Below are 25,023 nucleotides of genomic sequence, written 5' to 3'. Positions count from 1 at the left end.
GAAAAAGTAGTGAAATAATAAAACAAAAAATTTGCTATTGCAAAAATAATAACAGTCAAAACCTACATATTTTTAATTATTGTTTAAAAACCAGTTAATTTAAGGATTATAAATAATAAAAAAGTTATAGGAAAAAAATAATGATTATTAAAGATCCGAAAAACTTGAGTGTTAATTTTAAAATCAACAAATAAAAAATTATACTGAAGCTATTTGCACATTGTATGAAACATTAAAACGGATTTTTGTTTAGAGTTATTATGAGGAATTGTTTATTTTAAAATTTAAATCGTTTAAATTAGAAATTAATTAATTGATCATAAAATTAATAATAAAATAAAAATATATTTTTTATATTAAGTTATTAGAGTTTTTTGATTTGTCCTATGTCTTTAATTTTGCAAAGACAATTTTATAGAGGAGGGGGTCACCCTCCATAAAAGGTGCCTTTCAAGTTATAGTCGGTTTTGAACATAATAATAAATTTTAAAATAAATAAAAAATTTAATTTAGATATAATAAAATAAATTTGAATTAAAAATTTCAAAATCAGAAAAAAATTTATATATTAACTTTTTTAATTATATATATATATATATTAACATTTACATATTAACTTTATTAATATATGTTTTTAATATTCATATATTAATTTTAAACAACTATTTTAAGCATAATTAATTTTGGCCTAATCTTAGGTTGTTCCTGATCATTGTTCACAAATGTGAAAAACTATTTGAAAAAAAAAAAAAAAATTGACAGATGATACTTAAATATTTTTGTAAATAAATACAAGGAAATTTAAGGAAAGATTTAAAATTAAAAAAAAAAAATGCAAAAATCTACTTAATGGTTGGTTAAATGACAAATGCAGTTTAATGTTTCAAAATGTAAAATAATGCAAACAGGAAATAAGAACATTGTTTATGAATACAATATAAATGGGGTTGCTTTTGATACTATTTCAAAACTATATAGACTAAAAAAGATATTGAGGTTGTGCTATCCCTTGATGTGAAAGCACTTAAACAGTAGATGAGAGCATTTGCAAATACAAACAAAATTCTTGGAGTGATATGCCATACAGATATTATGATAATATATATGTGTATATATATATGTGTATATATATATATATATATATATATATATATATATATATATATATATATATATATATATATATATATATATATATATATATATATATATATACATTTATATAATAAGTTCATCATTCACACAGAATATTGAACATCAGTTTCATCATCGATTTATGCCAAAGATAAGGAGCAAACTGAAAAATACAACATCAGTTCAATAAACTATTAGAGAACACCTATCGTATTCTGACAGCATATTAAAACTAAGTCTAACTATGAACGCTTGAAGGGGCAAAGAAACAGACCTGATCTAATAGAAAAGTACAACTGTTATGAGCTGTTTACAATATCATGTAAAAAAGTTATCATTTTGTCAAACAAAATAATTAGATATCATTCACTTACACTAGTTAAGCATAGATTTAAAACTGAAGTCAGACAACATTTCTTCTTGGCACAAGTAGTCAATCACTGGATCTCACTTGATAATGATACTGCCTCTTTCACTTATGTTAAAGTGTTTTAAAACATAATTTATATTACATTAAAAAGATATTTTACGAGCTTATGTCTGCATCGGTTGTTTGAGAAAGTTGCTTTAGTAGTTGTTACCAGGGAAATATTTGTTTATCCACTTCTTTAAATTGATTGGTTTAAAAATCTATGTAAAATGTATTTAATGATTAAAGCCAAAAACATCATATCTTAACAACATTAAAAGTAGAACGCAATTTAGAGTTACGATACAATCAGATGTTAAATGTTCTTGTCAAATTACTAGGGCTGTAAATTAATAGAATCAAATGCTAGCTCAATTTAAAAGAACATAATTTTGATTCAGGTATTTACTGAAAATAAAAGAAAAAAACTATTTTGATTCATATATAGTCAGAAAAAGTTATGACCTTTGTATGACCACATTTGAAGCAGAGTGTTTTGAAGCTAAAAAAAAAGTACAAAAAAGAGCTCTAAAAACTATTACCAGCTTTAAAAAACAGATTGAATGTAATGAAGTTACCAAGATTAAAAGAATGTTGTCTACAAAGAGTTCTCATTTTATTACAAATACAATATGGCCATAATATAAAAATAGATATAAAAAACTTTATTTATTAAAAAGAATATCACAAGTTTCGTAGTCATAGTTATAAGTTAACAAAGAGTTATTGAAAATTATCCTCTTTGTCATTAAATAATTTTACCTCAAAGACAAGAATACTTTTTACTAAGATAAGATAATCTTTGAGATAAAATTATATCCTCAATATAATTTTGATACTATGATAAGAATAATCTTTGAGATAAAATTATATCCTCGATATAATTTTACCTCAAAGAGAAATAAAACAGATTTTTTCAAAAATTGTGCATTTTTTAATTAAATTAAATTAAAAAAAAATCATGAAATTATTTGCATGGGAATATCAAATATAATACTTATGGAGACAATGCTATCTTAAATTTTTTTTAAGCATCTTAAGCAATTTTCACCGGATTACACACCTAAATATATGTGCCTTATAAATTAAATAACTTATATAATATCTATACTGACATTTTAAAATGTGCGCTTTACCTATATGATACACGAATTTAGTTGTTACACGCAGGTTAGATCAAGCGTTTTATAACTTCATAAATTCAAGATGAAATACAGTAATTTAGCGGGGGCAAAGCTTATCAGTTATTAATCATTTTTGTAGTTATTCATTCTTTATTAATTATTTTAATTTAAAAATAAATTATATTACCTAATTTTAGTAAGTCTACTTAAAGATAACAATTAAATAAAGTACTTAATTTAGTTTACACTTTATTTTGCTAATAAAAATAGTTCCGGTTCGTCTTTGGCGGATATTAATTTCACTCCTTTTTGCGCATGCGTATTATCATTACCACAAATTTTATCAAGAGAGCAGAGCAAAAAGTTCAGATAAAAGCGAAGTTAGTGTAGTAATATTCGTAATAAAAAATCGGTTTTTATCCCTGCAATCACTGATGATATATCTTTTAATTTTTTACGAAACCGCAAATGATTTCTCATTTTATCTGAATTTTTGTAAATCATGGTCAGTTCGCCATCTAATTCAGAATCTTTAACCAAAAGACACAAAAATAAAAAATCGAAGAAACTTAAGAAAGAAAAAAAATCTAAAAGTAAATCGAAATCTATAATAACCAGTGGATTTTTACCACCGATAAATGTGGGCAGTTTAGCTTCCTTAAAAGATCGTTACGAAAGTCTTTCCTCTGACGATGGGGAATATAATGACTTTAAAGAAAAGCGAAACTCATACGACAAAGACTTATCAGATGTTTACATTAAAAAGAAAAAGAAACATAAAAGTGATAGAAAACATAAAAAAATTAGTTCTAGAGTCGAAGTTCCTGTTGAAATGCCATTAAAATATAGTGGATTTTCTGAAACAAGATATTATGAAAGACGTAGATCAAATACCTCCCCTGTAGAATTTGGTGGATATCCTGAAAAATTAAGGAATGATGCAGCATATAATAGGCGAAGTCCGAGGCATCGAACATCTCAATCTAGATATAGCAGAAAATCACATGATAAATCGTTTTCTCCATATGACAGACGAACTGCATCTCCTTATAACTCTGACTCGATTAGCTATAGAAGTGTTTCTCCTAGATCTCCTCGTTATTCTCCATATGGGACATATGGATATAAATCGCCTTACAATAGACGGTCTCCACAAAATTATAGAAAAAGATCAATTTCACCTACTAGTTCACGTTCAAGTCAAAAACTTAGTTCTTCAAATTTTAAAAAAGCTAAACCTGATTTACAATCATCGCCAAAGTTACCAATGCAAAGAAAAAGAGTTAGGACAGATAATGCTAAGTCTTCAAATATTATTAGTAATTCTTATTTACCGCCGAATAATAGTATATATTTACCACAAACAAATATAGTTCCTCCTACTACGCAAATGAGTATGAGTCAATTTTTTATGAGTCAAACTCAAATTAATAAAAGAGATTCTCCACCTCCGGCTCCGCCAGCAGTGCCTCCTCTAAATGTATTAGGATGTCCACCACCTCCTCCACTACAGTCTCCTCCTTCAGTACCTCCACCACCTTCATCTGCACCACCTCCACCTTTACCAGAAGATGGTAAAAATCTTAATGTGCCTCCGCTTCCACCACTTCCTTTACCTCCTAATATACCTGATATAGACATGATAGTTTCATCACCAGAGTTACAAGATGAAGTTGAAAATTCTCAAAATGTAGCTGATTCACAAAGCTCTTTATCTATAGATACCACTTCTAATTATTCTACACCAAATTCTATGCATTTGTTTGGAAAAGATTCTGAATGGGGAGAAAGGTGTGTAGATATGTTTGAAATTATTACAATTGTTGGTGAAGGAACCTATGGTCAAGTGTTTAAAGCTAAAGACAAATTAACAGGTACCTATCAACCAGACATAAACTGAGTCTGCCAAAATTCTTAAAAAGCTAATTCAATGAGACATTTTTCTGTTAAAGTTTTAGTTATTCTTGTTTGTTAAAAGTAGCATACAAGCTAAACTATTTCGTCAACAGCATCATCTAAAAAATAGTTTTAATTGTTTGTTTTTTAATTTACTTTCCTGTAGGAACAAATCTCTTGCGGGTGTTTGGATAAAAACAATTCAAAGTTTGGATAAAACAACTGATTTCTTGAACATGGTAAATATTTTTTTTTGTTTGACAAATTTTTCTGTTTTTATGTCTGAGTTGATATTAGCTTTAAAGAATTTCGGAAGAACCAGTTTATCTTAACAACCTGTTAGCCCCTGGAAGTATACTGTTACTCAATGAAATTTTGTTTTATATTCATTGGATGTTTTTATTTGGAGTTGCATATTTCAAGATTTAATACCAGATCTAGCAATAAAGTTACTATGTTATATTGTGGAATTATTTCTCTATTATTGGAATTAAATGAAGTTTTGTTTATAGCTGATATTAATATAGTTGTTATGCATAAGGTCTCTAAGTGATTGTTAGATTCCATACTTCACTTTCATTATACTTTCCTGGGTTATTATACTTGATAATTATACTTGATAAAATTATTGGATAGTTGTAAATATTATAAAATGGTTGCAAAATGAAACAAATTTCAGGTTCTTTTCAATAATAAGTAAATTTGAAAATGGAAAAGTACACGAAGTTTGTTTCACTTTTTTCATTCATTTAATTTAATTTTTTGTTAAAAGTTTATTTTAAGTTTAAAATTTTAGTACTTTGCTATTTCCTAATTGATTTCTATTCCTTTATTAGGGGAGATGGTTGCCTTGAAAAAGGTTCGTCTGGACAAAGAAAAAGAAGGTTTCCCTATAACTGCTGTTAGAGAAATAAAAATTCTGCGACAACTTTCTCACCCAAGTATTGTTAATCTAAAAGAAATTGTTACAGATAAACAAAGTGCATTAGACTTCAGAAAAGATAAAGGTAAATTAAAAGTACTTATCTAATTATTTGAAAGATCGTGGATAGTTATTACTCACTTTTTACCCAATGTATTAATTAAGGATTTGAAACTGTCAAAAAAAAAAAATCAAATAGAGTAATTTCAATGAGATCAACAACCTCAAACTGATCAGTTTGCTAATCTTTTGTTAGATCTGGAAGTTAATTTTACAGTTATAAGAGAAAATAACAACAACTAATGATATAAAATAATACAACAACTTATGCTATAGATATTGTTATATCTTCAAAATCTTGTTCTACCTTTAGTGTTAAAATATTAATTTTTGTGTATACGCTGTCGCATCTTTTTCTTATTGTATTATTGGTTGGTTTTTTTAGACAAAAATTTAAATATTGAATCACCCTGTTAAAAAATTAAGTAAACTCATTTTTTTAAATAGTATTTTCGTATAAAGAAACCTCATTGTTTATTGTAGGTGCAATGTATTTATAGTTAATGTATCTAAATCAATTACAGATAAATTGTAATCGTATAGATTACATTTTATTTGTAATTTAGTTGTACATATAGTTGAACTTTTTGTTTTACTTTTTCATAGTTTCCATGTAAAATTATTTTATTGAAAAAGCCATGTCTTGGGGTATCATTGCAATAAAAAAAATAATCAAAACATTATCTTTTTTTTTATTTTATCTTTTTGTGTGTCACTAAAACATTTTCTGCCATGTCTATTGGGTTTTTTCATCATAAGATATTTCTGAATAATTAAACATTTATACAGCATGTAAAAAACCGATTCTTGCTGTGTTAGATCCAAAATTTAAACCTTTCTTTCAATAATAAAAGGGCAGAGTGGGGAGAAATGGGACACGTAAATTTTTTTTAGAGTAATTGCAATATCTTTTTTATTTGATGTATAAAGTGAACCAAACAAGTTTTTATGAGTAAACCTTCTATTTAGGCACCAATTCAATCCCCTTAGGTTTCCATCCAATTATAACTAAGTGTATAAGTTTTTGCTTTTAGAGAAACCGTACCATTGCACAGTGGGTCAGATTTTTTTTTCTGTGGCCAAAAGTCCCAAAAAAGTCAAATCTTCTTAACTTTCTTTTTAGTTTATTATTGAAACAAAGGTGCCTTACTCTACTCAAAAATGTATCCATTTAATTACTAGAGATGAAGGCAAGCTTGCTAGAACCACTCATTATGGCTTTAAAAATGTCAAATTTTTTTTTTCAAAAATACTTATCCTCAAAATCTATATAACTTTTTTAAATTACAAAAGCTTAGGACAATTTTTATTTTAAATAAACATATTAAATTAGTGCTTATAAAAAGTATATGTTTTATTTTTATATTTGTATTTCAATTATTCATAATATGTCTTAGAGTTTCTGATTTTTGCATTTACTAAACAGCAGTTATTGTTCAAAAAAAACCCAGCTGCGACCATGTATTCTTTATGATATATTTTTTAGTTCAAAATCAATGATTTTTTTTTGCTTTTATAAAAAGACCGATTTAAAGTTAAGATATTTGTTTAAGGAATATAGTTTTTTTGTTTTTTTTTTAATTTTATTAAACACATCGAGCCGTTATTGTTTAAAATAAACTTTTTTTTATTATCCTAATGTTTTCAAAAAAGAAAAGAAAAAGAAATTCATTTCACTGTAAATACATAAAAATCAAATATTTAAGTATTCGATTCCAACCAAATGCCGCTCTCCTTGTATTGGAATTAATGATATTTAGGGAATAAAAAGGTTGTTTAATACTATTAATTAAAATCAACTGCGACTAGTTATAATTTAGACTTAAGATCGATTTTGAAATTTCAAGATTTTAGACTAATTAGTGCTTTGTAACCATGAGCGAGATCTCGTCTCGTTTCTCGTGAGAAATGGGACTTCTCGTGAGAAATGAGAAATAGAAAATTCTCGCAAGAAGTAGAACGAGACTTAAATATTATATTATTTTCCAAATTAAAAATTATTATAATTTACAAAATGCTTAATAATTTGTTTTTTTAATTAATTAATATTTTGACGTGATTTTAATTAGATTTTTTAATTAGTTTTTTTTTTAAATCTAACTAAAAAATTTTAATTAGATTTTAAATATTTCTAATTAGATTTTAAATACAAAAACTGTTTGTATTAAATGGTGCGCTTTCGACTTAATTTCATTAGTTTACCAGTGGAATTCAACTTGACACATATTGTTCATATTGAAAAGAAATATTCTTGCCTCATTTTAACAATCAAAAATGTCACCAAGAAAAAACAAAATCTGGAGATATTTTCAAAAAACAAGTGACGGTGCTGAATGCAAGGCGTGCAAAAAGTCTTTGAAAACAAAAGATGGAAACACAAGCGGACTTCATCGTCACCTCGAAAAAAAGCACTGCCAAGATTACGTTGAGTATTCTGAAAAAGCTGACGACTCTCTTCTTCCTCCTCCTAAGAAGAAACAACGAACCATGGTCGAAATGCTTGAAACAAAGTCCAAATATGACAAAGACAATCCCATTCAAAAACAGTTTGACTCTGCAATGCTGGATTACTTTTGCACTGATCTGGCATCCTTTTCAGCAGTCGAAGGAAGAGGTTTCAAGAAATTGTTTGACATTGCAAACCCTAAACTGAGCCTTCATCACAAAACAACATATTCAAGAAAGCTTTCAATTCAGTCAAGAGAAGTTCAAGCTGGAATGAAGAGCATAATAACGGAGATTACGCCAAATCTAAAAAGTGCTGCATTTACTTCTGACTTTTGGACTTCTAGAGCTCAGGACAGCTACATCTCTTGGACTTTTATTGCTATTGGAGACTACATCACTGGACACCCCATGTCCAACAGTTCCCAGGCAGACACACAGGTATCTTAATTGAAGGAAAGCTGGATTCTTTCTTAGAAGAACTAAATTTGCTTGCTGATTTGCTAATGTACTGCGTGAACGACCAGGCAAGAAACATGAAACTTGCAGTCAAATTTTCAAAGCGCCTTGACCAATACTTGTGCAACAATCATATTTTGCAATGTGCAGTTCGAGACTCATTTGGAATGACTGCTGGAATGGGTGATGCATTGCAAACATGCAAAGATTTGGCTTCTTTAACTCACCAGTCAACAGTTGCAGCTGAGTTGCTTGAATCAGAATCAGATGCTCAAGGAATCAATTTTAGACAGTTACGCCAATCTGTTGACACAAGATGGAATAGTGAACTGGATTGCGTGGCTTCTGTCCTACATCTAAAGAGTGCAATTATCAGCTTATGTGCAAATGAAGATATTTTTTCTTCAAAGACCATCAGTACATCACAGTGGAAATCAATCGAGGGAGCAGTAGAAATTTTGACACCACTTAAAGAAGCTACAGAAACGTGGTCCGCTGAGTCTATTCCAACAATTAACACTGTCGCCGACTCTCTTTATTTAATCCATGACAAAATTGAATAATTTATTGAGACAGATGGAAAAAATGGCTATGGTGTCTTGTATGCAAAAAACTTGAAAAGCTGCATTGAGAAAAGATTTCCTCTTTGTCACCCTGGAAACTTATTGAGTGCTGCAGCAAACTAATTAAATCCTGCTTTAAAGGGACTTCACTTGAAGCTCTTTATAAAATTTCAAACAACAAAAGAATGGTTAGCCTCACAGGTTAAGGATAATGTTGAGTGTCAACCTGTTGCCAGAGTCCTTTCAGCAGATTTGTCCCCTAATTCAAAACTGAAGCGCAAGTTAAACGTCAGGCTTAAAACACAAGAGCCAACATCTGAACTGAATCCTATTTTGAGCGAAATGTGCCAGTATTAATATCTCCCTGATGCCAAAAAAGACTTTCCGACTCTTGATTAGTGGAAATTGCATTCAAATACATTGCCAGAACTCTCTTCATTAGCTAGACAAATTTTAGCTATTCCAGCAAGTTCAACTAAATCAGAGAGAGTTTTTAACTCAGGTGGAAATGTCGTCCGATCATCCAGACACAACTTACACCCAAAAAAAGTAGAACAAATCATCTTAATCAGAGAAAACATTGTCTTGTTGGAAAAGTTTGGCAAAAAAATTCTCAATTAATATTTGAAAAAGTTGTTTACATTTGACAAATGTCATTTGTGTCTATTTGTCAAAACCATGTTTACATTTTCTTTTTACTTGGATTTTAATAAATTTGTTTTCAAAAATTGTGCTTTGAATAAAAAATTGTAACGTTAAAAACTTTAAAAAGCCTTAAGCATAAAAAATAATCATCGACGCTATAAGAAAATTGAAGTCAGACACTTGCATATACTGTCAATGTTATTCATTAAACTATTAGTCACTAACATCCTTCATATAGACTTATAGTGAACTACACTAACTATATGACTCGCCACTTAAAAATTTGCTCTTATTTCGAAAATATTTTTTGCTAAGTTTTGATAGGCATTTGCATACAAATTCAAGAAGACCTTTTTAAAGCGAGTAAGATCATCATTTAAATTGATAGGATACGTTTAATTCGTTTTTGAGCATACTATTTTACTGATCTACGATTTGTTATGATGTAAGTTATGATGAAATAGTGTCTTTAATTTTTTCAAATACTTCAAATCGAGTTATGTTACTAAACATTTTTATAAAATAACTTGATTATTTTTAAGATAAGACTTTTAATAATGCTACTTCCAGAGAAATTTTGAACGTCTATAATTTAGTGTAAATTTATTCAAATAATTTTATTACATAGGAATTTTTTCAGATGTAACTGGAAAAAATTCTTCCAGATGTTATTGGACTGATAGAAAAATTACCAGATGTAGTTACATCTTTCTAAAGATGTTGTTAGGGGTTGTTAAATTTTCAGGTGATATTGGACAGATGTTATTAGAGTAAAAGAAAAATACAGATGATCTTGGACTACTCCACAGATGTTGTTGGACAGATGTAGTAATCTTTTACTCTTTTTTTCTTGGCAACGTTTGTGGGGGAGGGTTTTTTTTGATTCACCTCCCCACCCCCACTTCTCCTACTTCACTAGTTAAAACTGGTGCCATTACAATGATTTTTAATCATCATTTCAATCGTTTGTGTTTATCTTGTTTAGTTTTATCCTAAAATACGGAGTTGGTTTAAATGTATTTTTTTGAATACATGAATTTACCAATGTTAATTTAGTTATGATAAGACAACTATTTTACTTATGACTTTAATAAATGCTTTAGTTGCAAATACCATGCTACTAGTAAATAATTATTGAAAATTGTTTGCATTTTAAACATTAACTATATTTTAATAAATTTAATATTAGTAGAAACATTTAATAAACATATTAACTATTATTTTAATTTTAAAATTTTGATTTAAATATTAGCAAATCTGTTCATTTAACTTTTACTAAAGGTTAATAATTTTTAAAGTGATTTTAAGGTGCCTTTTAAATTAAAGATAATTAAAGAAAAGATAATTACGGTGAACATAATTTTTAAAATTTTATATTTTTCCAATGCTTTTATCAACTCATCCTCTCTGTTTGTTTGTTTGTTTGTCTGTGAGCATCAAATCTTGCAATCAATTTTTGAGTCACTTCCTGATTATAGATTTTCTTCAAATTTTGCATACATATTCTTGCTTGATGACAATACAATATTCAATAATTAGTTTTGTAATAAGTCAGTTAATTTAGTTAATTTTAATTAAGTTTATTTTTTGTATGAAAAAAAGAATTAAAATTTTATAAATAAGTATATTGATTGTTTTCAAACTTATCTGCGCATTTAGCATATTTGGATAAGGCATTGACTTCATAAATGGAATGTCTGTGAGACATTCCATTTATGAAGACTCACATCTTCTTGAATTTTTTTTTTTTTTTTTCTTTTTTTTTTTTTTACACACACATTCAGCCAAATGTTAATAAAATAAAACAGTAATTGCAATTACCTAATAAAAGTAAAACTTTTATTAGGTAATTGCAATTGTTATTTTTATTATTTTAAAAGTCAAAAAGAATATGGAAAAAAAAAAACTTTCTGTAAAAGTTTGTTTCGTTTTTTCGTTTTCCTCACATAAACTAAAATAGCAAGATAAAGATCAAAAGTTCATTTATTCAAAAATTAAATTTGCGCGATAGTTATTAAGATTGAAATTTTTTACTTTTTGTTCATTTATTATCGAAAGCAGTTTACTCTTAATTGTTAGTAATAGACAGTTGCATCATATATATATATATATATATATATATATATATATATATATATATATATATATATATATATATATATATATATATATATATATATATATATATATATATATATACTTTATGTAATTAAATGAATAAAAAGAACTAAATAGCGGGACTTAAAGGTTTATGCCCAAAGGCAATCATCAGCCGTGAATACAAACAAAAAACGTCAAAAAACCATTTAAAAAACTTAAAATTAAAACCGTAGAACGGATTCAGACGTGATAAACAAATCTGAGTAAAAACAAAACAAGAAGCCCTTATAGTTTACTAGTCTCCTGTGTCAAATAGAGAGCAAGAATTTCTTTGAATGTCGACACTGAGATACAATTTCATTCTTTTTGTTTAGTAAATTTGTTCCACTATGTGATAAAATTACATATTTTTCATAGAGACAGAGGTGGCATATTTTTCTTGTAAGATTATAGGGTCTGCAACGTTTAATTATTCTCCACATTAAGATAGGTTTTATGTTTTGATCTTTCAAGCTCCATACTTCCTTTGAAAGTTCAGTGTCGTTTCTGTATTTAACTGAAGCAAAGGATTTTAGATGATTAGCGTATCTTAATTTAAATGATGTGTGACTAATACCAAAATATATATTTTTTTGTTACCTTCATTATTAATTGTAGCTTGGTAAACAATATTGTTGAACAAACACTGTTTGTTTAATGGACAAATTGATTTATTTACACATTTACATTGCTTGGTTTCTATTTGCTTGTTGTTGTGCAATATTTTATGATTGTGTGAATTGATAATTGATTTCAGGTTAGGCATGCAGCTGCAACTAATCTTGATAGAATTTCGATTAAATATTTTATGAAGCTTGTGGCCTGGTGGAAAATGAAAATCTATAAGAGCCAGAAAACGGTTACCTATTTTTGTTTGTACATTTACACTGTACGGAGGGCTGTACCAAATTATATTTCATTTGCGATGTTTTTTTTTGTGCTTGGATTTGTTGTGGTTGGTAGATAAGCTTTGGGTTATGTCCTGATTTTTTAAGAGCTTCATATTGTGGTTAGAATTCATGAAAGTAGTTTTGTTTAATGACATAGAAGATAATCTTTGTTCGATATTGCGAGGGATTTCTTTAATTATGCTCGGAGGGTGGTTTGAGTTAGTGTGGATATACCTTAGTTGGTTGTCAGGTTTGCAGTAAGGTTGGAATGAGTTGTTATCTAGATTTAACGTAACATCAAGATAGTTTACAATTTTTATATTAGCTTGGATGGTGATGAGTAGATCGTTACTTTTAAAGATGTTATATGTTTGTTAAATGTTATATGTTATATGCTTGTTATATGTTTTTTAATTTTGTCCATTTGCTGACTGTTTTTGTTTTTAAATACGGCAAGGCCGTCATCACGATATAATCTGAAATCTTCCTTATCATAATGCTGTGAAATTTGAAATAGTAAAAAAATTCCCACATTAATAAAACATGCAAGAAAATCCCTAATTTTCAATAACGAGATGGGGTGGATCATAAAAAGAGGAGGATTATTTGATGTGACAATGGGGGCATTTGATGGTGTTGAAGTGTGCGAGCTAGTGGGAATTTTTTTATGCCTAGAGCGATTTAGGTATGCCTTAAGCAATTTCGGTTAAGCAACTTTTTATCGTTTTTTATCTTTTAAATTATTCTATAAGTGGTAAGATAAAAATAATTTAATTTTAAAATTAGTCAAATTAACTTTTGAATGATGTTTATGTAAAAATATTTGTTAAAAAAGTTTGATAATAAGCGCTATTTACTAATGAAAAAAACTCTTGTTATTAAGTGGAAGAAAAAAAACTCAAATAAAATTAAATGTTTATTTTTATTTCGTTTTATTTTATTATTATGATTGATTTTTAAGCTTGAAGCAAAGATCATAAAAACATAATTTAATTCGGATAAAAAATATACTTTTTTTCTGATAAAAAATATACTTTTATTCTGATAAAAAATGTTCTTTTATTCTGATAAAAAATATACTTTTATTCTGATAAAAAATATTTATAATTTAATTTAGATTTAAAAAGTATATAACTTAATTTTGATTTAAAAAATACATTTGAGTTTATTAAAATTAAAGTTAATGCTTCTGTTTAACTTAACTGTCAAATTTATTTAAAAATATTATTAAATATTATTCAATATTAAAATTTTATTTGTTCTTCAAAAATTCTCATTTTAATCACAAATGTTTTTTTGGTTTTCCTTCCTAAACATTTTTTTTACTCAAAATTAAATTTTAAATAAACAGCTGCATCAAAAATTTGCACAAAACGTAAGTTAAACTTTTTTATTTTATAATGCAAGTTTAATCACAGTGATTATTTTATAATAAATGATATGTTCAACAATATAATTTTAATAATAAAATAATAAACTTTATATAAATAAAGTAAATAAATTAATGTAATTTTTTTATTTGTTACTTGCTAATTTTTTTTCTAAATAAAAAATCATTTGTAGTTGCAAAGCTGCAAATAGAAATTTAGGAAATAACTTTTTTAAAAACTCAAAAATCTAACATATTTCAATTCATTTATGCAAATGTTGAGAAAAGAAAGAAATTTGGTAATATCAAACATTTTTAAAAATGTGATATTTAATTTAATTATTTAATATTAAAAAAAAATAAAAGAAAATAAACATTCCTATAATAGTAATAATTAAAAAGCTGTCAAATAACATTTAACTTGTTTTGCAGTAATGAATATTATTGCAGTAATTTAAAAAAGTTGATGTCTTTAAAAAATAAATAGAATTTTATGGCGTCAAATATTGCATTATGTTAATGCATTAAGCATTTTTTATTTAAAACAAAGCTCGATATATATATTGTACAGTTCTTGCTTTAAATAAAAAAATGCTTAATGCATTCGCCTAATGTGAATTTGGCGTCATAAAATTCTTTATTTTTATTTAATGATATTAACTTTTTTAAATTACTGCAAAACAAGTTAAATATTATTTGACTTGTTTTTTATATTTGCTATTAAGGAATGTTTATTTTCTTTCAATTTTTTATTTATATTAAATAATTAAATTTTATATTACATTTTTAAAAATGTTTGATATAAACAATTTCTTTCATTTATCAACATTTATATGATAAAAATAATTATCAACATTATTATCAACATTTATCAACATTATATTCTATAAGTTAATTAAAATATGTTAGATTTTTAATAATGATTATTTCTTAAATTTCTAATAGCAGCTTAACCGCTATAACTAGAAATGATTTTTTTATTTTAAAAAAATTAGAGAGTAACAAATAAAATATTATGTTAATATTATATAAATTTATTTACTTTGTTTATTAAAAAGTTTATTTTTTATTAGCGATTATGTTGTGAAAGCAAACTTTTTTTTTCCTAGCACCATTTATTAAAACTATATCGCTTAATTTTATTTATTTAATAGATATTTAATTAAATTTTTTTATTGCAATCAAAAAAATATAAATATGTGTAAATATTCTTGGGCTCGAGAGATAAATAAAAATTTTAATTATATTTTCTTGTTTATTTTTTTAAGGTTTTGTTTATTAACTTCATATACAAAAAAAATATTGTCGTTAACTATAAGCAATTTTGTTTTCTGTTACTAAATATTTCGATAAATAATTAGCTTAATAGAGATTAGGTTTTCCTAGTTTTGAATTGTATTTGATTTTTTTCATTAGTAAGTAGCGTTTATGTCTAATATAATTGTCATTCAAACTTTTGTAACAAACTTTTTTACTTAATCGTCATTCAAAAGTTAATGTGGTTTTTTAGTTAATTAATTACTTTTTTCTCTTACTGCTTATAGAATAATTTAAATGTTAAAAAACGATAAAAAGTTGCTTAATGGAATTCGCTCTAGGCATGCATAAAATTGCTTAATGTGTATGTAAATTGCTGGCAGCTTAACTCTATAAAACAAGGCCTGAAATTGTTTATATGTATTTTAGCGCATTTTTAAAATGTATACAAATTTTCAAAACATCTTTACAACCATGGTCAAGCTTTCAAAAGCATGAAATTGCATGTCTTCCTGGCAAGCCTGCATAAACCAAGTTTATTCAGTAAACTTGGTTTATAATCATATTCTCTCATATAAATGCAGTCATCTCTGTGTGGTCAGCCCTTTTGCGCTCAAGCTTTCTTTGTGCTTGCCAGCATGCAAAAGCTTAGGTTTTAAACTAATTTAATAGTAACACAAAAAAAACTTTATATTAATTTTATTTTAAATGATTTATAAACACATTAAGTGTTGTACATGCATGCATAAACTTATTTTTAATAATTTTTTTAATTTTCTATAATTCAGGATCCAAATTACTGACCATTTATGTTAATGTGTAATTTTTTCAAAGTTTAAGAAACTTACTCCTTTCTACTAAATTTTTCCTTCAAAATACAATGTATCTAAACCAGTGTTTGGAATTAGCATATTTAGTATTTAGGTAGCAGTTTGTTTAGAACCTAATAAATAAATTTCTATAACCTGATTCTGGCATAAATACAAAGAAAAATTCTTTGTCAGTGTTATTCCACATAAGCATAAGCTTAAACTTTAGCAAAACACAGGCCAAAGAATGAAACTTTTCTTTTATAATTTCTGTATTGATGCCACAGTTAAGTCTGAGACTCTTTTTCTTTTAACTTAAATTTAATTATAGTTCAATAATGATCAAGAGTAATTAAAAAATAAAATTGAACTATATACTGAAATTATAGTAATTTTTAATTTATTCAATATTCAATAATAATTAAGATATTTATTTTTATGCATATTGCGTTCTAGGCATCCTGATACTGGTTAGAGAGTACTGGTTATGCGACATCTATCAATATATTTTGATTAACTGAATATATTCCCTTGTAATGATCATTTTAATATAATTTCTTTGTAGTATTAATGAAACCATACAAATAAATTTTTTTTAAATGATTTTCTAAATTACATAGTTAATGATAATATAATTGTTTCGTTGTCATTAGACAATAAAGTTTATTACCATTATTATTCTTGTTTATCGTCTACATGATGTGTCTTTTAAACAAAAGTTTTAAATTATTCTTCAAGGTAATTATTATTTAATGAATTAATTTTAAATCATCAAGTAGTATAATATTTAATTATATAAAATAACTATATATTTATTGATTTAGCAATTTGCATCCTTTAAAAATATTATCTTAATTTTTTTGTTACTTAAATTTTTAAAATTGAAAAAACATAAAAAACAATTCCCTATAAAAATTGGTTCTCAATTTTCTATAAGAAATTTTATGTGATTAGAGTAATCAACACTTTAGATTTTACTCTCCTTTATGTTAAAATATAAAATGATAATTAGAAATTTTTTATTTATATATTGTTGATTATAAATTAATAAAATTATTGGACTACTTATACATAAAATTATTTTTGAGTGCTTATGATAAATTTTCTTAATTTCTAATCTTAATTAGCATTATTATTACCATTATTATATTTATTTTTCAGGCGATTTTTATTTGGTTTTCGAATATTGTGATCATGACTTGATGGGAATTTTAGAATCGGGCTTTGTTCAATTTACTACGGAACATATCAGCTCTATGATGAAGCAGTTGATGGAAGGGCTTAATTACTGTCATGGAAAACATTTTCTTCATCGTGATATTAAATGCTCAAATATTCTTATGAGTAACAGGTAAACCCCTTTATATCAACAAAAAATATAAATGAAAACTGTGTTTTGATAATTGATTTTAAAAAATTTTATAATATAAAAAAACTTGATATTCAATTTAGTCATTTTAATTTTAAAAAATGTGTAATTCATTTTAATTACATGTTTAATTGTTTTTAGTAAATATCTTGTATCATAAAACAATTGATTTTTATGTTTGTCTTTGAGCAACTTTTTTTCATTTTTGAATCTGCACAAAATACTTATACTTTTTAATTATACCTTGTGCGTGTAAATTGTTTTTTACCTTTTTTTGTTGTTGTTGTTGTTGATTTTAATGTATGTCTTTGTTTAGAAATTTAAAAAAATTGCAATAATGTATTAGAACTTTTAACATCTTTTTTTTTTTTTTAATTTTTGTTATTAGATTTAGGTTAGATTTTTAGGAGTTTCTGCATTATGGAACTTGATAGTTATTTTGTTAATTTTTTTATCTATTTTTAGTTTTTTGTCTTTTATAAAGTGAATTGTTTGTCATTCATTATTCTATGCGCTGGTTATTAAATTATAAAATTACAATGCATTTTAAAAATTTTGATATAACAGTTTAATGCATTAATAATTTAAGGCCTACAATTCTGCATATTATATATATATATATATATATATATATATAAATATATATATATATATATATATAAATAAATTGTTTGGAGAGTTTTGACAAAATCAAAAAAATGTAAATAAACTTTTATTTCATATAAGCTTTTCATAAAAACTACTATAATTAAAAAAATATACACAGCTATACAAAAGATACACAGTATTTTGCTTTTTCTAATAATCAGCAAATTAAATATATTATTTTTCACTAAATCCAAATAATATGTTATCTTTAATTTTCAGTTTTTATTAGAGAAATTTGTTTTTGCCGAATGTCTGGATACTTTTTAAATTTATATATTTTGCTTATATAATGTTTGCATATTACTTACATTAGTTTTGTTTTTAAAATAAAGAAAATAAAAGTAAGAATTTTCAAGTGTTACTGATCTTTTAATTTTTATGAGTATTATTTATTTTGTGAAATAATATACATGTCAACGCTCTCCTTTTTTTTTTTTTTTTGCGTAAGAAAGCACAGTATAAAGACCTAATAGAGATTTACACTGTTAAAAGTATTATACTTTTCCAACAAATTTTTTTATATATAAACTAAAACTTTTCATAGTTTTGAAAAAATATTATATTTTACCAAAAATATGTTTTTAAAACTCAATTTAACTTTTTCACAGCAATTTTTTTTTCTTTTTAGCAAGTTAATTGAAGTGCTTCAAATATTTTTTTAAAAAAACATTTCTTACCATGTTTAAACAAACATGTTTTTAACAAATTTAAAACGGGAAAATTCAAAACATAAAATTCAACTTCTACAATAATAGTATCAGCCATCATGTATTGCAATGGGTCAAGGCCAAATAGCAATCTTAAAAGTATATTATTTGAAAAGATCGCTGATTTTTTTTTTTCATAAAATGTTAAACTTTTTATGAAAAAATATTTTACAACGATGTTGATACAAAATAACCTGGTTGGGCAAATATTACATATGATTATTTATGTCAGGTTAGATGAAGCCAATTTTAAAATTAATGCGTTTAGTTTGAACCACAATCAACAAGAAATGCCTGTCTTTGAAGTTTGTTTATTTACATATGCTTTTGATATTGACAAAAGTAGTAATGAACTTTTATATACCTCATTTCTTTTTATTTATTTTTTTAATTTTAGCACATAACAGTAAATTTTTTTATCCTGTGTTTCTATTATCTGGACCAAAATCTGTATTATACAGATATTATTCAAAACATGTTAGGTAACTTCTTAGTAGAGTCTTAGTTCTTTTGCAATCTGGTAAATTTGACTTGATTTCCCTTGATACTTATTTTTATTGATGTCAAATATAAACATATTAATCAGACCACAAAAATGTAGCACAATTTAGAAGTAAATTGAAGTTATTTCTCAAAAACGCAATATTGACTTTGTTTAATTTTATTTGTATTTTTAATTTGTGTTTAAATATTTTAGAGGTGAAATAAAGTTGGCAGATTTTGGATTAGCAAGATTGTTTGAATCTGAAAATGAGGGGTAAATTTCTATTTTCATATCCTTGTTTTTTATTGCTTTGGTTTTATTATTCTTAAAATTGCTTTGTAAATATACTGTTTTGCATAGCTTTAAAAACAAGTTATCAATTTATAAAAAATATTGTTTATTTTATGAATATTTAAGAAAAAACTTATTAAAAAAAGTTCAGTTTATATTTATTATAAACTCATTGGTTATAAATATTTACATATTTTATAGTCAAAGTATTATTTTTTAACTAGGCGACAATACACAAATAGAGTTATTACACTGTGGTATCGCCCTCCAGAACTGCTATTAGGCGAAGAAAGATATGGGCCTGCCATTGATGTTTGGAGTTGTGGGTTAGTTTATTAATTTGTTTTAAAATGTTTCAAGTGCTTTTCAATGAGTGTATTAAACCATTAAAACAGTCATCTTTACTGGCAAAATACCTATATTATATTTGTCATGTTATCTTATTTTTTTGAATTGTTTATTAATGTTCTGATGTATCGGTTAAGGTTTTTAAAACATATCAAACAATTTGTAATAACAAATTGTAAATTAGAACAAGTTCCAAGTGCGATCTCTGCCACTTCCCTTGTAGTATTATTACAAGCCATTTTAGGCATAACACTTTAATAATATGGCAAATCTTTTGATGTATTAAGTAGCACCACTATAGTATTATACACTGAGATAGGGTGTTTTAGCGTTGATAATCCTTTAAAACATACACCTGTCAAACATTGGTCATACACTTTCAAACCTTGATTTTAAGATTCTTGATTTAACTGTGGAACTTATCAACAAAACTTGTAAACAGAGAGTTTTTAGGCATTCCTCACGTTTTTCTTACTTTCACTTATACTGGGTAGGGCTTCAGATGTTCAGATTCGAACGTTTGAACTTTTGCCAGTTTTTATGAGGTTCAAGTTCGAACTTTTTTCTCTAAAAGTTCGAGCATGTATATATTTTAAAATTAGGTTCTTTATTATCATTTTTAACAGTTAAATCAAAATCTTTTTTAAACTGCAACTTATTTAGACAGTTTTCATTACTCCTAATTTTTGTTGTGCTTTTTTTCAAAAGCAACACTTCTAAAGTTTAAAGTTACAAATGGAATATGTATGGAATGTAATCAAATGATTTGAATGTTACTTTTAATTTTTTTATAGATATAAATAGTTACATGCGTTACTTATTTTTAATTGTTAAAGAAATCCCATGGTAATACCCATAAAATAGATAGTTTAAATTTCTGAATTAACAAAATTAGAGTTTAATACTTAATAATAATATTATAATAATAATAAGTTTGACAAGCTAGTAAAAGTTTTAGTTGTATGAAATAAAAAATATGGTTAAGTTTAAAAATGTAAGCACAACTACAAATTCTGAGACATAGGGCTATTTTGAATTTTCCAAAGAATTACAGATTTCTAAGTGTAAAATTTGTAAAATTATTCCCAAAGCACCTGGCACAACAACAGCAGCTATTACAAGGCATTTAAAAACTAAACACAAAATTGAAATTCTTAAATGCAATAACTCCGAGGCAGCATCAAACATTCCTGCTTCCAAAATACTGCAAATCGAAAGTTTTTTTAAGGATGACCATAAATGTCTACCTGATATTTTGAGTTGACTATCAGCTATTGATGGAATCAGTTTTTCACACTATTACTAAGAGTGAAAATTTGTGAATCAAGCATTTGTACCCAGGGATACCAAATCCCTCAAACTGTCATGTCATTAGATACATCAGGTTAGTCAAGAAACAAGTTACAAGTTCTTTGAAACTTACATTTGATTTTAGTCTTACATTTGATGAGTAAAAAACAGAAAATTTATGAACTTAAATCTACATCACAGCTAAGGATTTCAATCGCTTGGAATGTTAAGAATCCAAGGTGCAATGCCAGCAACAAAAGCTATTAAATTGATCAGCGATAAGCAGTAATTCATTTGATTTAAATTTGGACAAAGACATTGTAGCTTCTGTTACTGATGGAGCTAGCTTACTGTAAAATATTGGTCATGTCACTAAACCTAAACATCAAATGTGTTACAACCACGCTATTCTTTATGTGTGATTGATGTGCTTTTTACAAAAAACAAAGATGATGCGCATGGTTCTGATAATAACCCTGTTGATGGTGATAATAGCTGTAGATTAGATGAAGTCAAGCAAATATAATTAAAAAGTTAAGGAAAGAAAAGGCTTTAATTTGTGATTCAAGGACAAGATGGAGCAGTACTATTTATATGCTTGAACATTTTTTGGAGGTGCAAACAGAAGTAAAAATAGCCCTGATTAGTATTAATATTGATTCCTCTAACTAAAAATGAGCTTGATGTCATAAATGAACTTTGTGTTGCTTTAAAACCACTAAAATTGGCCATTAATATTTTTTCAAAAAGAGATGCTGATTTTCTGTATTCTGAAACTGTAATTGAGTTTACAAGAAAAAACCTTCATGAAGCTAATACACCTATATGTCAACTTGTTAAACAGATATTTGAATATAGAATAATCGAAAGAAACATTAAATTCATCTCATGAAGTACTTGTCAAATGTCTTGAATAAACATGACCAATTTGGCAACAAGAAAAAAAGATTACTAAACTTGCTACTAATCTCATTCAGCAATTATTTAAGTGATGTCATCGTCAGAGCTATCTGACAAAAGCACTGATGATGACAAGGAAGTGAATATTGATAGTATAACTGATAACACAAAAAGTCAAAAATAAATTAAATTTAGCTAAACTACTCAAACTTTTTATTGAACAATCAGACACTGAAATAAAACTTGACCATCAGGAAATTAGAGCAAATCTTGTTCAAAAGGAAATGACTGTTTTTTAGGCTAGCAAAGTTAGGCATAAGAATTTAGATTTACTTTCAAAGCACTTCACATAATTTCTCCTATATCCGTAGAAGCTGAGAGAGCTGTTTCTAGTCTAAGACTTTTTGTTACTAAAACAAGAAGTTCTTTAATTCAAAAAACTTTAGATGCACTTACTTTTTTTAAGCTAACTATGAAGAGTACTCATTGATATTATTTACTTTTGTACTAATTAATGGCGATAAACAAATAAATACTTTTAGGCATACTTTGTATTACTTTTGTGTGTTTTAACATAACTAAAATAAAGTTCGAAGTAGTTCGAACTTTTTCCCGTAATAGTTCGAACATGCTAAGGTTCGAACTTTTCAAAAAAGGTACTAACTGAAAGCCCTAATACTGTGTTTTAAATATCCATTAGTAAAAAGTCATTTAAAAAATAATGTACGCATTTTGATGTACACAAAAAAAGTAAAGGTGCTATTTCAGAGTTAAAACGACTGAAAATTGTAATTTTTTTATCCTTTTTTTTTTTTAAACGTTTATTTCTGGTTGTTATTACAACAATATTCAATAACTGCTGAAATAAAATAGTTTTACAAAATAATTTGTACATTTAAAAAAATCTTAATTGAATTTTTGATTTTGATTTAGCAATTGTGTTGATTTAGATTTATCAGTTATGCAGATTCAGGTGTTAAACGTTATTTGTTTTGTCATCAATGAAGGATTGAATAAAGTTTATTAAAATACAAACGTTTTCTTCAAGTATCATAGCATAAATATCGTTCTTCAAGTATCATAGCATAAATATCGTTCAATAATTAATAAAACTATTTATTCAAATTGTTTCATTCACTTAGAGTTTTTTCAGTATGGTTTTTACATTGTTATTAAGTTTTATTATTATTTATTAGTTAATTTTTATTTGTTAATTTTATCTAGTATATGTTGCGCTATAGTTTGCATAATAAAAACTTAAAACAAGATCTACATTCAATTAACAGTGTAAATCAAAATACAGACAGTAGACTCTTGATGAATATGAATAAAGGTGTTTTAAGTAGTTATGATAAATCGCTTTACTTTGTTTCACAAGAAAATATTTTGTATTCTTTAGATGTATTCTTGGTGAGTTATTCAGACGGAAGCCTTTGTTTCTTGGAAATACAGAAATTACTCAGTTAGATCTTATCAGGTGATAATTAAAATCTTTAGTATTTTTTTTTTAAATTATAATCTGGATTTATAAAATAGTTAAACGGTTTTTTTTTTGTTTTTTTTTTTGTTTTTTTTCGTAATTTATTTATCTTTTGTGTAGTCGTGTTTGCGGTACACCAACTCCTGCTGTATGGCCCGATGTCATTCATTTGCCACTTTACAATACTATTAAACTTAAAAAACAATATAAACGTAAAATAAAAGAAGAATATGCTAGGTATAACTTGTTTTTCTGATAGTTGGGTAAATTAATATATTTTTTAACACTTAAAAAACACTAGAAATATAAAATAAAGGAAGAATATGTTAGGTATAGCTTGTTTTTCTGATAGTTGGGTAAATTAAAAAGTATAAAGTAATAAAACGGTTTAAATTTTAAGCTTGCCAAAAGATGCTCTTGATCTTCTGGACCAAATGTTAGTACTTGATCCTTCTAAACGAATAACCTCTGAAGAAACATTAAAACATCCGTTTCTTAAAAACACTGTGCCGGAAAAAGTTGTTCCTCCAAAGTAAGAAATATATTTTGTGTCTGCGCGATATTAAAGTAATACTAATCTACTTATTGTGATATCGTGCAGATTCAATTAAAATTATTTCTTGATTTACTTTTTTTTTGTATCATTTTTTTTTAGCCTTAAGGAGTTACATCTTCTGTTTCATACTTTTTATTCATATTTTCAGGTTTCCAGCATGGCAAGACTGCCATGAAATGTGGAGTAAAGAAAGGAAAAGACAGGCTAGATTAGATGCTCAAACTAAAGGAGCTGCGTGTAAGCCTGAAGAAAGTATGGACTTTTTTATGAATAATGAAATGAAAAACGATGGATTACCAATTAATTCTGCTGTTGGTGATCAGTTACCTCCTCCGCCTCCGCTTCCTTCTTTAAGTTCTGGCTGTCGTAAAAATAATTCACCAGCAGAGTCTCCATCTGTTACTACTAATTCATCTGTAAGTCCTGGTAAAGCAAACGATACAGATAAGTTACAGAATCCTCCGGTAAAAAATGACACTAATAATATTAACTACCAACCAATAGGAGGTTTTATGCCTTCCGTTAATTACTACTCGAGCTTAAATACTACGCAAAACAATACCATTGACACTTCCGAAATAAACCTTAAAAAAACACGAAGAACGAGTGTGCGTTCAGACATTCAACTTAATCATTACACTAGTAAGCCTGTGAACTTTCGCAAGAGTGCAGGGAGTGAAGTTGTTTCAACGGCTAATTATGCGCTTTAAATGTTTTGTGAAATATTTAAATCACTTTTTTATAATTGATATTTGTCTAGGAGAATCCGAACCTTATCTTGAATATTTGCATTCTCAAAGCATGTCTTTAAACAAATCTCGTTCAAATA

The 25,023-nt window shown here is 26.3% G+C and overlaps 2 protein-coding genes across 5 annotated transcripts in view; one reads left to right on the top strand and one right to left on the bottom strand.

Moving 5' to 3' along the window:
• The window catches only part of LOC100205256 (uncharacterized), a 21,200-nt gene extending 18,276 nt beyond the window's left edge, over positions 1–2,924 (bottom strand). The window contains exon 1 of one of the 4 annotated variants that reach the window (XM_065809950.1): positions 2,855–2,924. The gene's annotated coding sequence lies outside the window, so the exon portion shown is untranslated. Of the gene's footprint in view, positions 1–1,508; positions 1,769–2,658; positions 2,810–2,854 lie in introns of those variants that run through there. The other 3 variants (XM_065809948.1, XM_065809949.1, XM_065809947.1) reach the window with 3 other exon arrangements.
• A 48-nt stretch (positions 2,925–2,972) lies between these two features.
• LOC100210000 (cyclin-dependent kinase 12) lies at positions 2,973–24,977 on the top strand. The gene is made up of 9 exons (XM_065809946.1): positions 2,973–4,541; positions 5,400–5,570; positions 17,283–17,472; positions 19,543–19,602; positions 19,845–19,946; positions 23,558–23,635; positions 23,759–23,875; positions 24,039–24,170; positions 24,343–24,977. Exons 1-9 carry the CDS (start codon positions 3,170–3,172, stop codon positions 24,902–24,904), a joined length of 2,784 nt encoding a protein of 927 aa, XP_065666018.1. The 5' UTR covers positions 2,973–3,169; the 3' UTR covers positions 24,905–24,977.
• The last annotated feature ends 46 nt before the right edge of the window (positions 24,978–25,023 follow it).

The sequence above is a fragment of the Hydra vulgaris genome, chromosome 11 (genome assembly GCF_038396675.1).
Source record: "Hydra vulgaris chromosome 11, alternate assembly HydraT2T_AEP".
Lineage (NCBI taxonomy): Eukaryota > Metazoa > Cnidaria > Hydrozoa > Anthoathecata > Hydridae > Hydra > Hydra vulgaris.
Note: the sequence above shows the minus strand (reverse complement) of the source record. Positions and strands in the feature narration are given on the sequence as shown.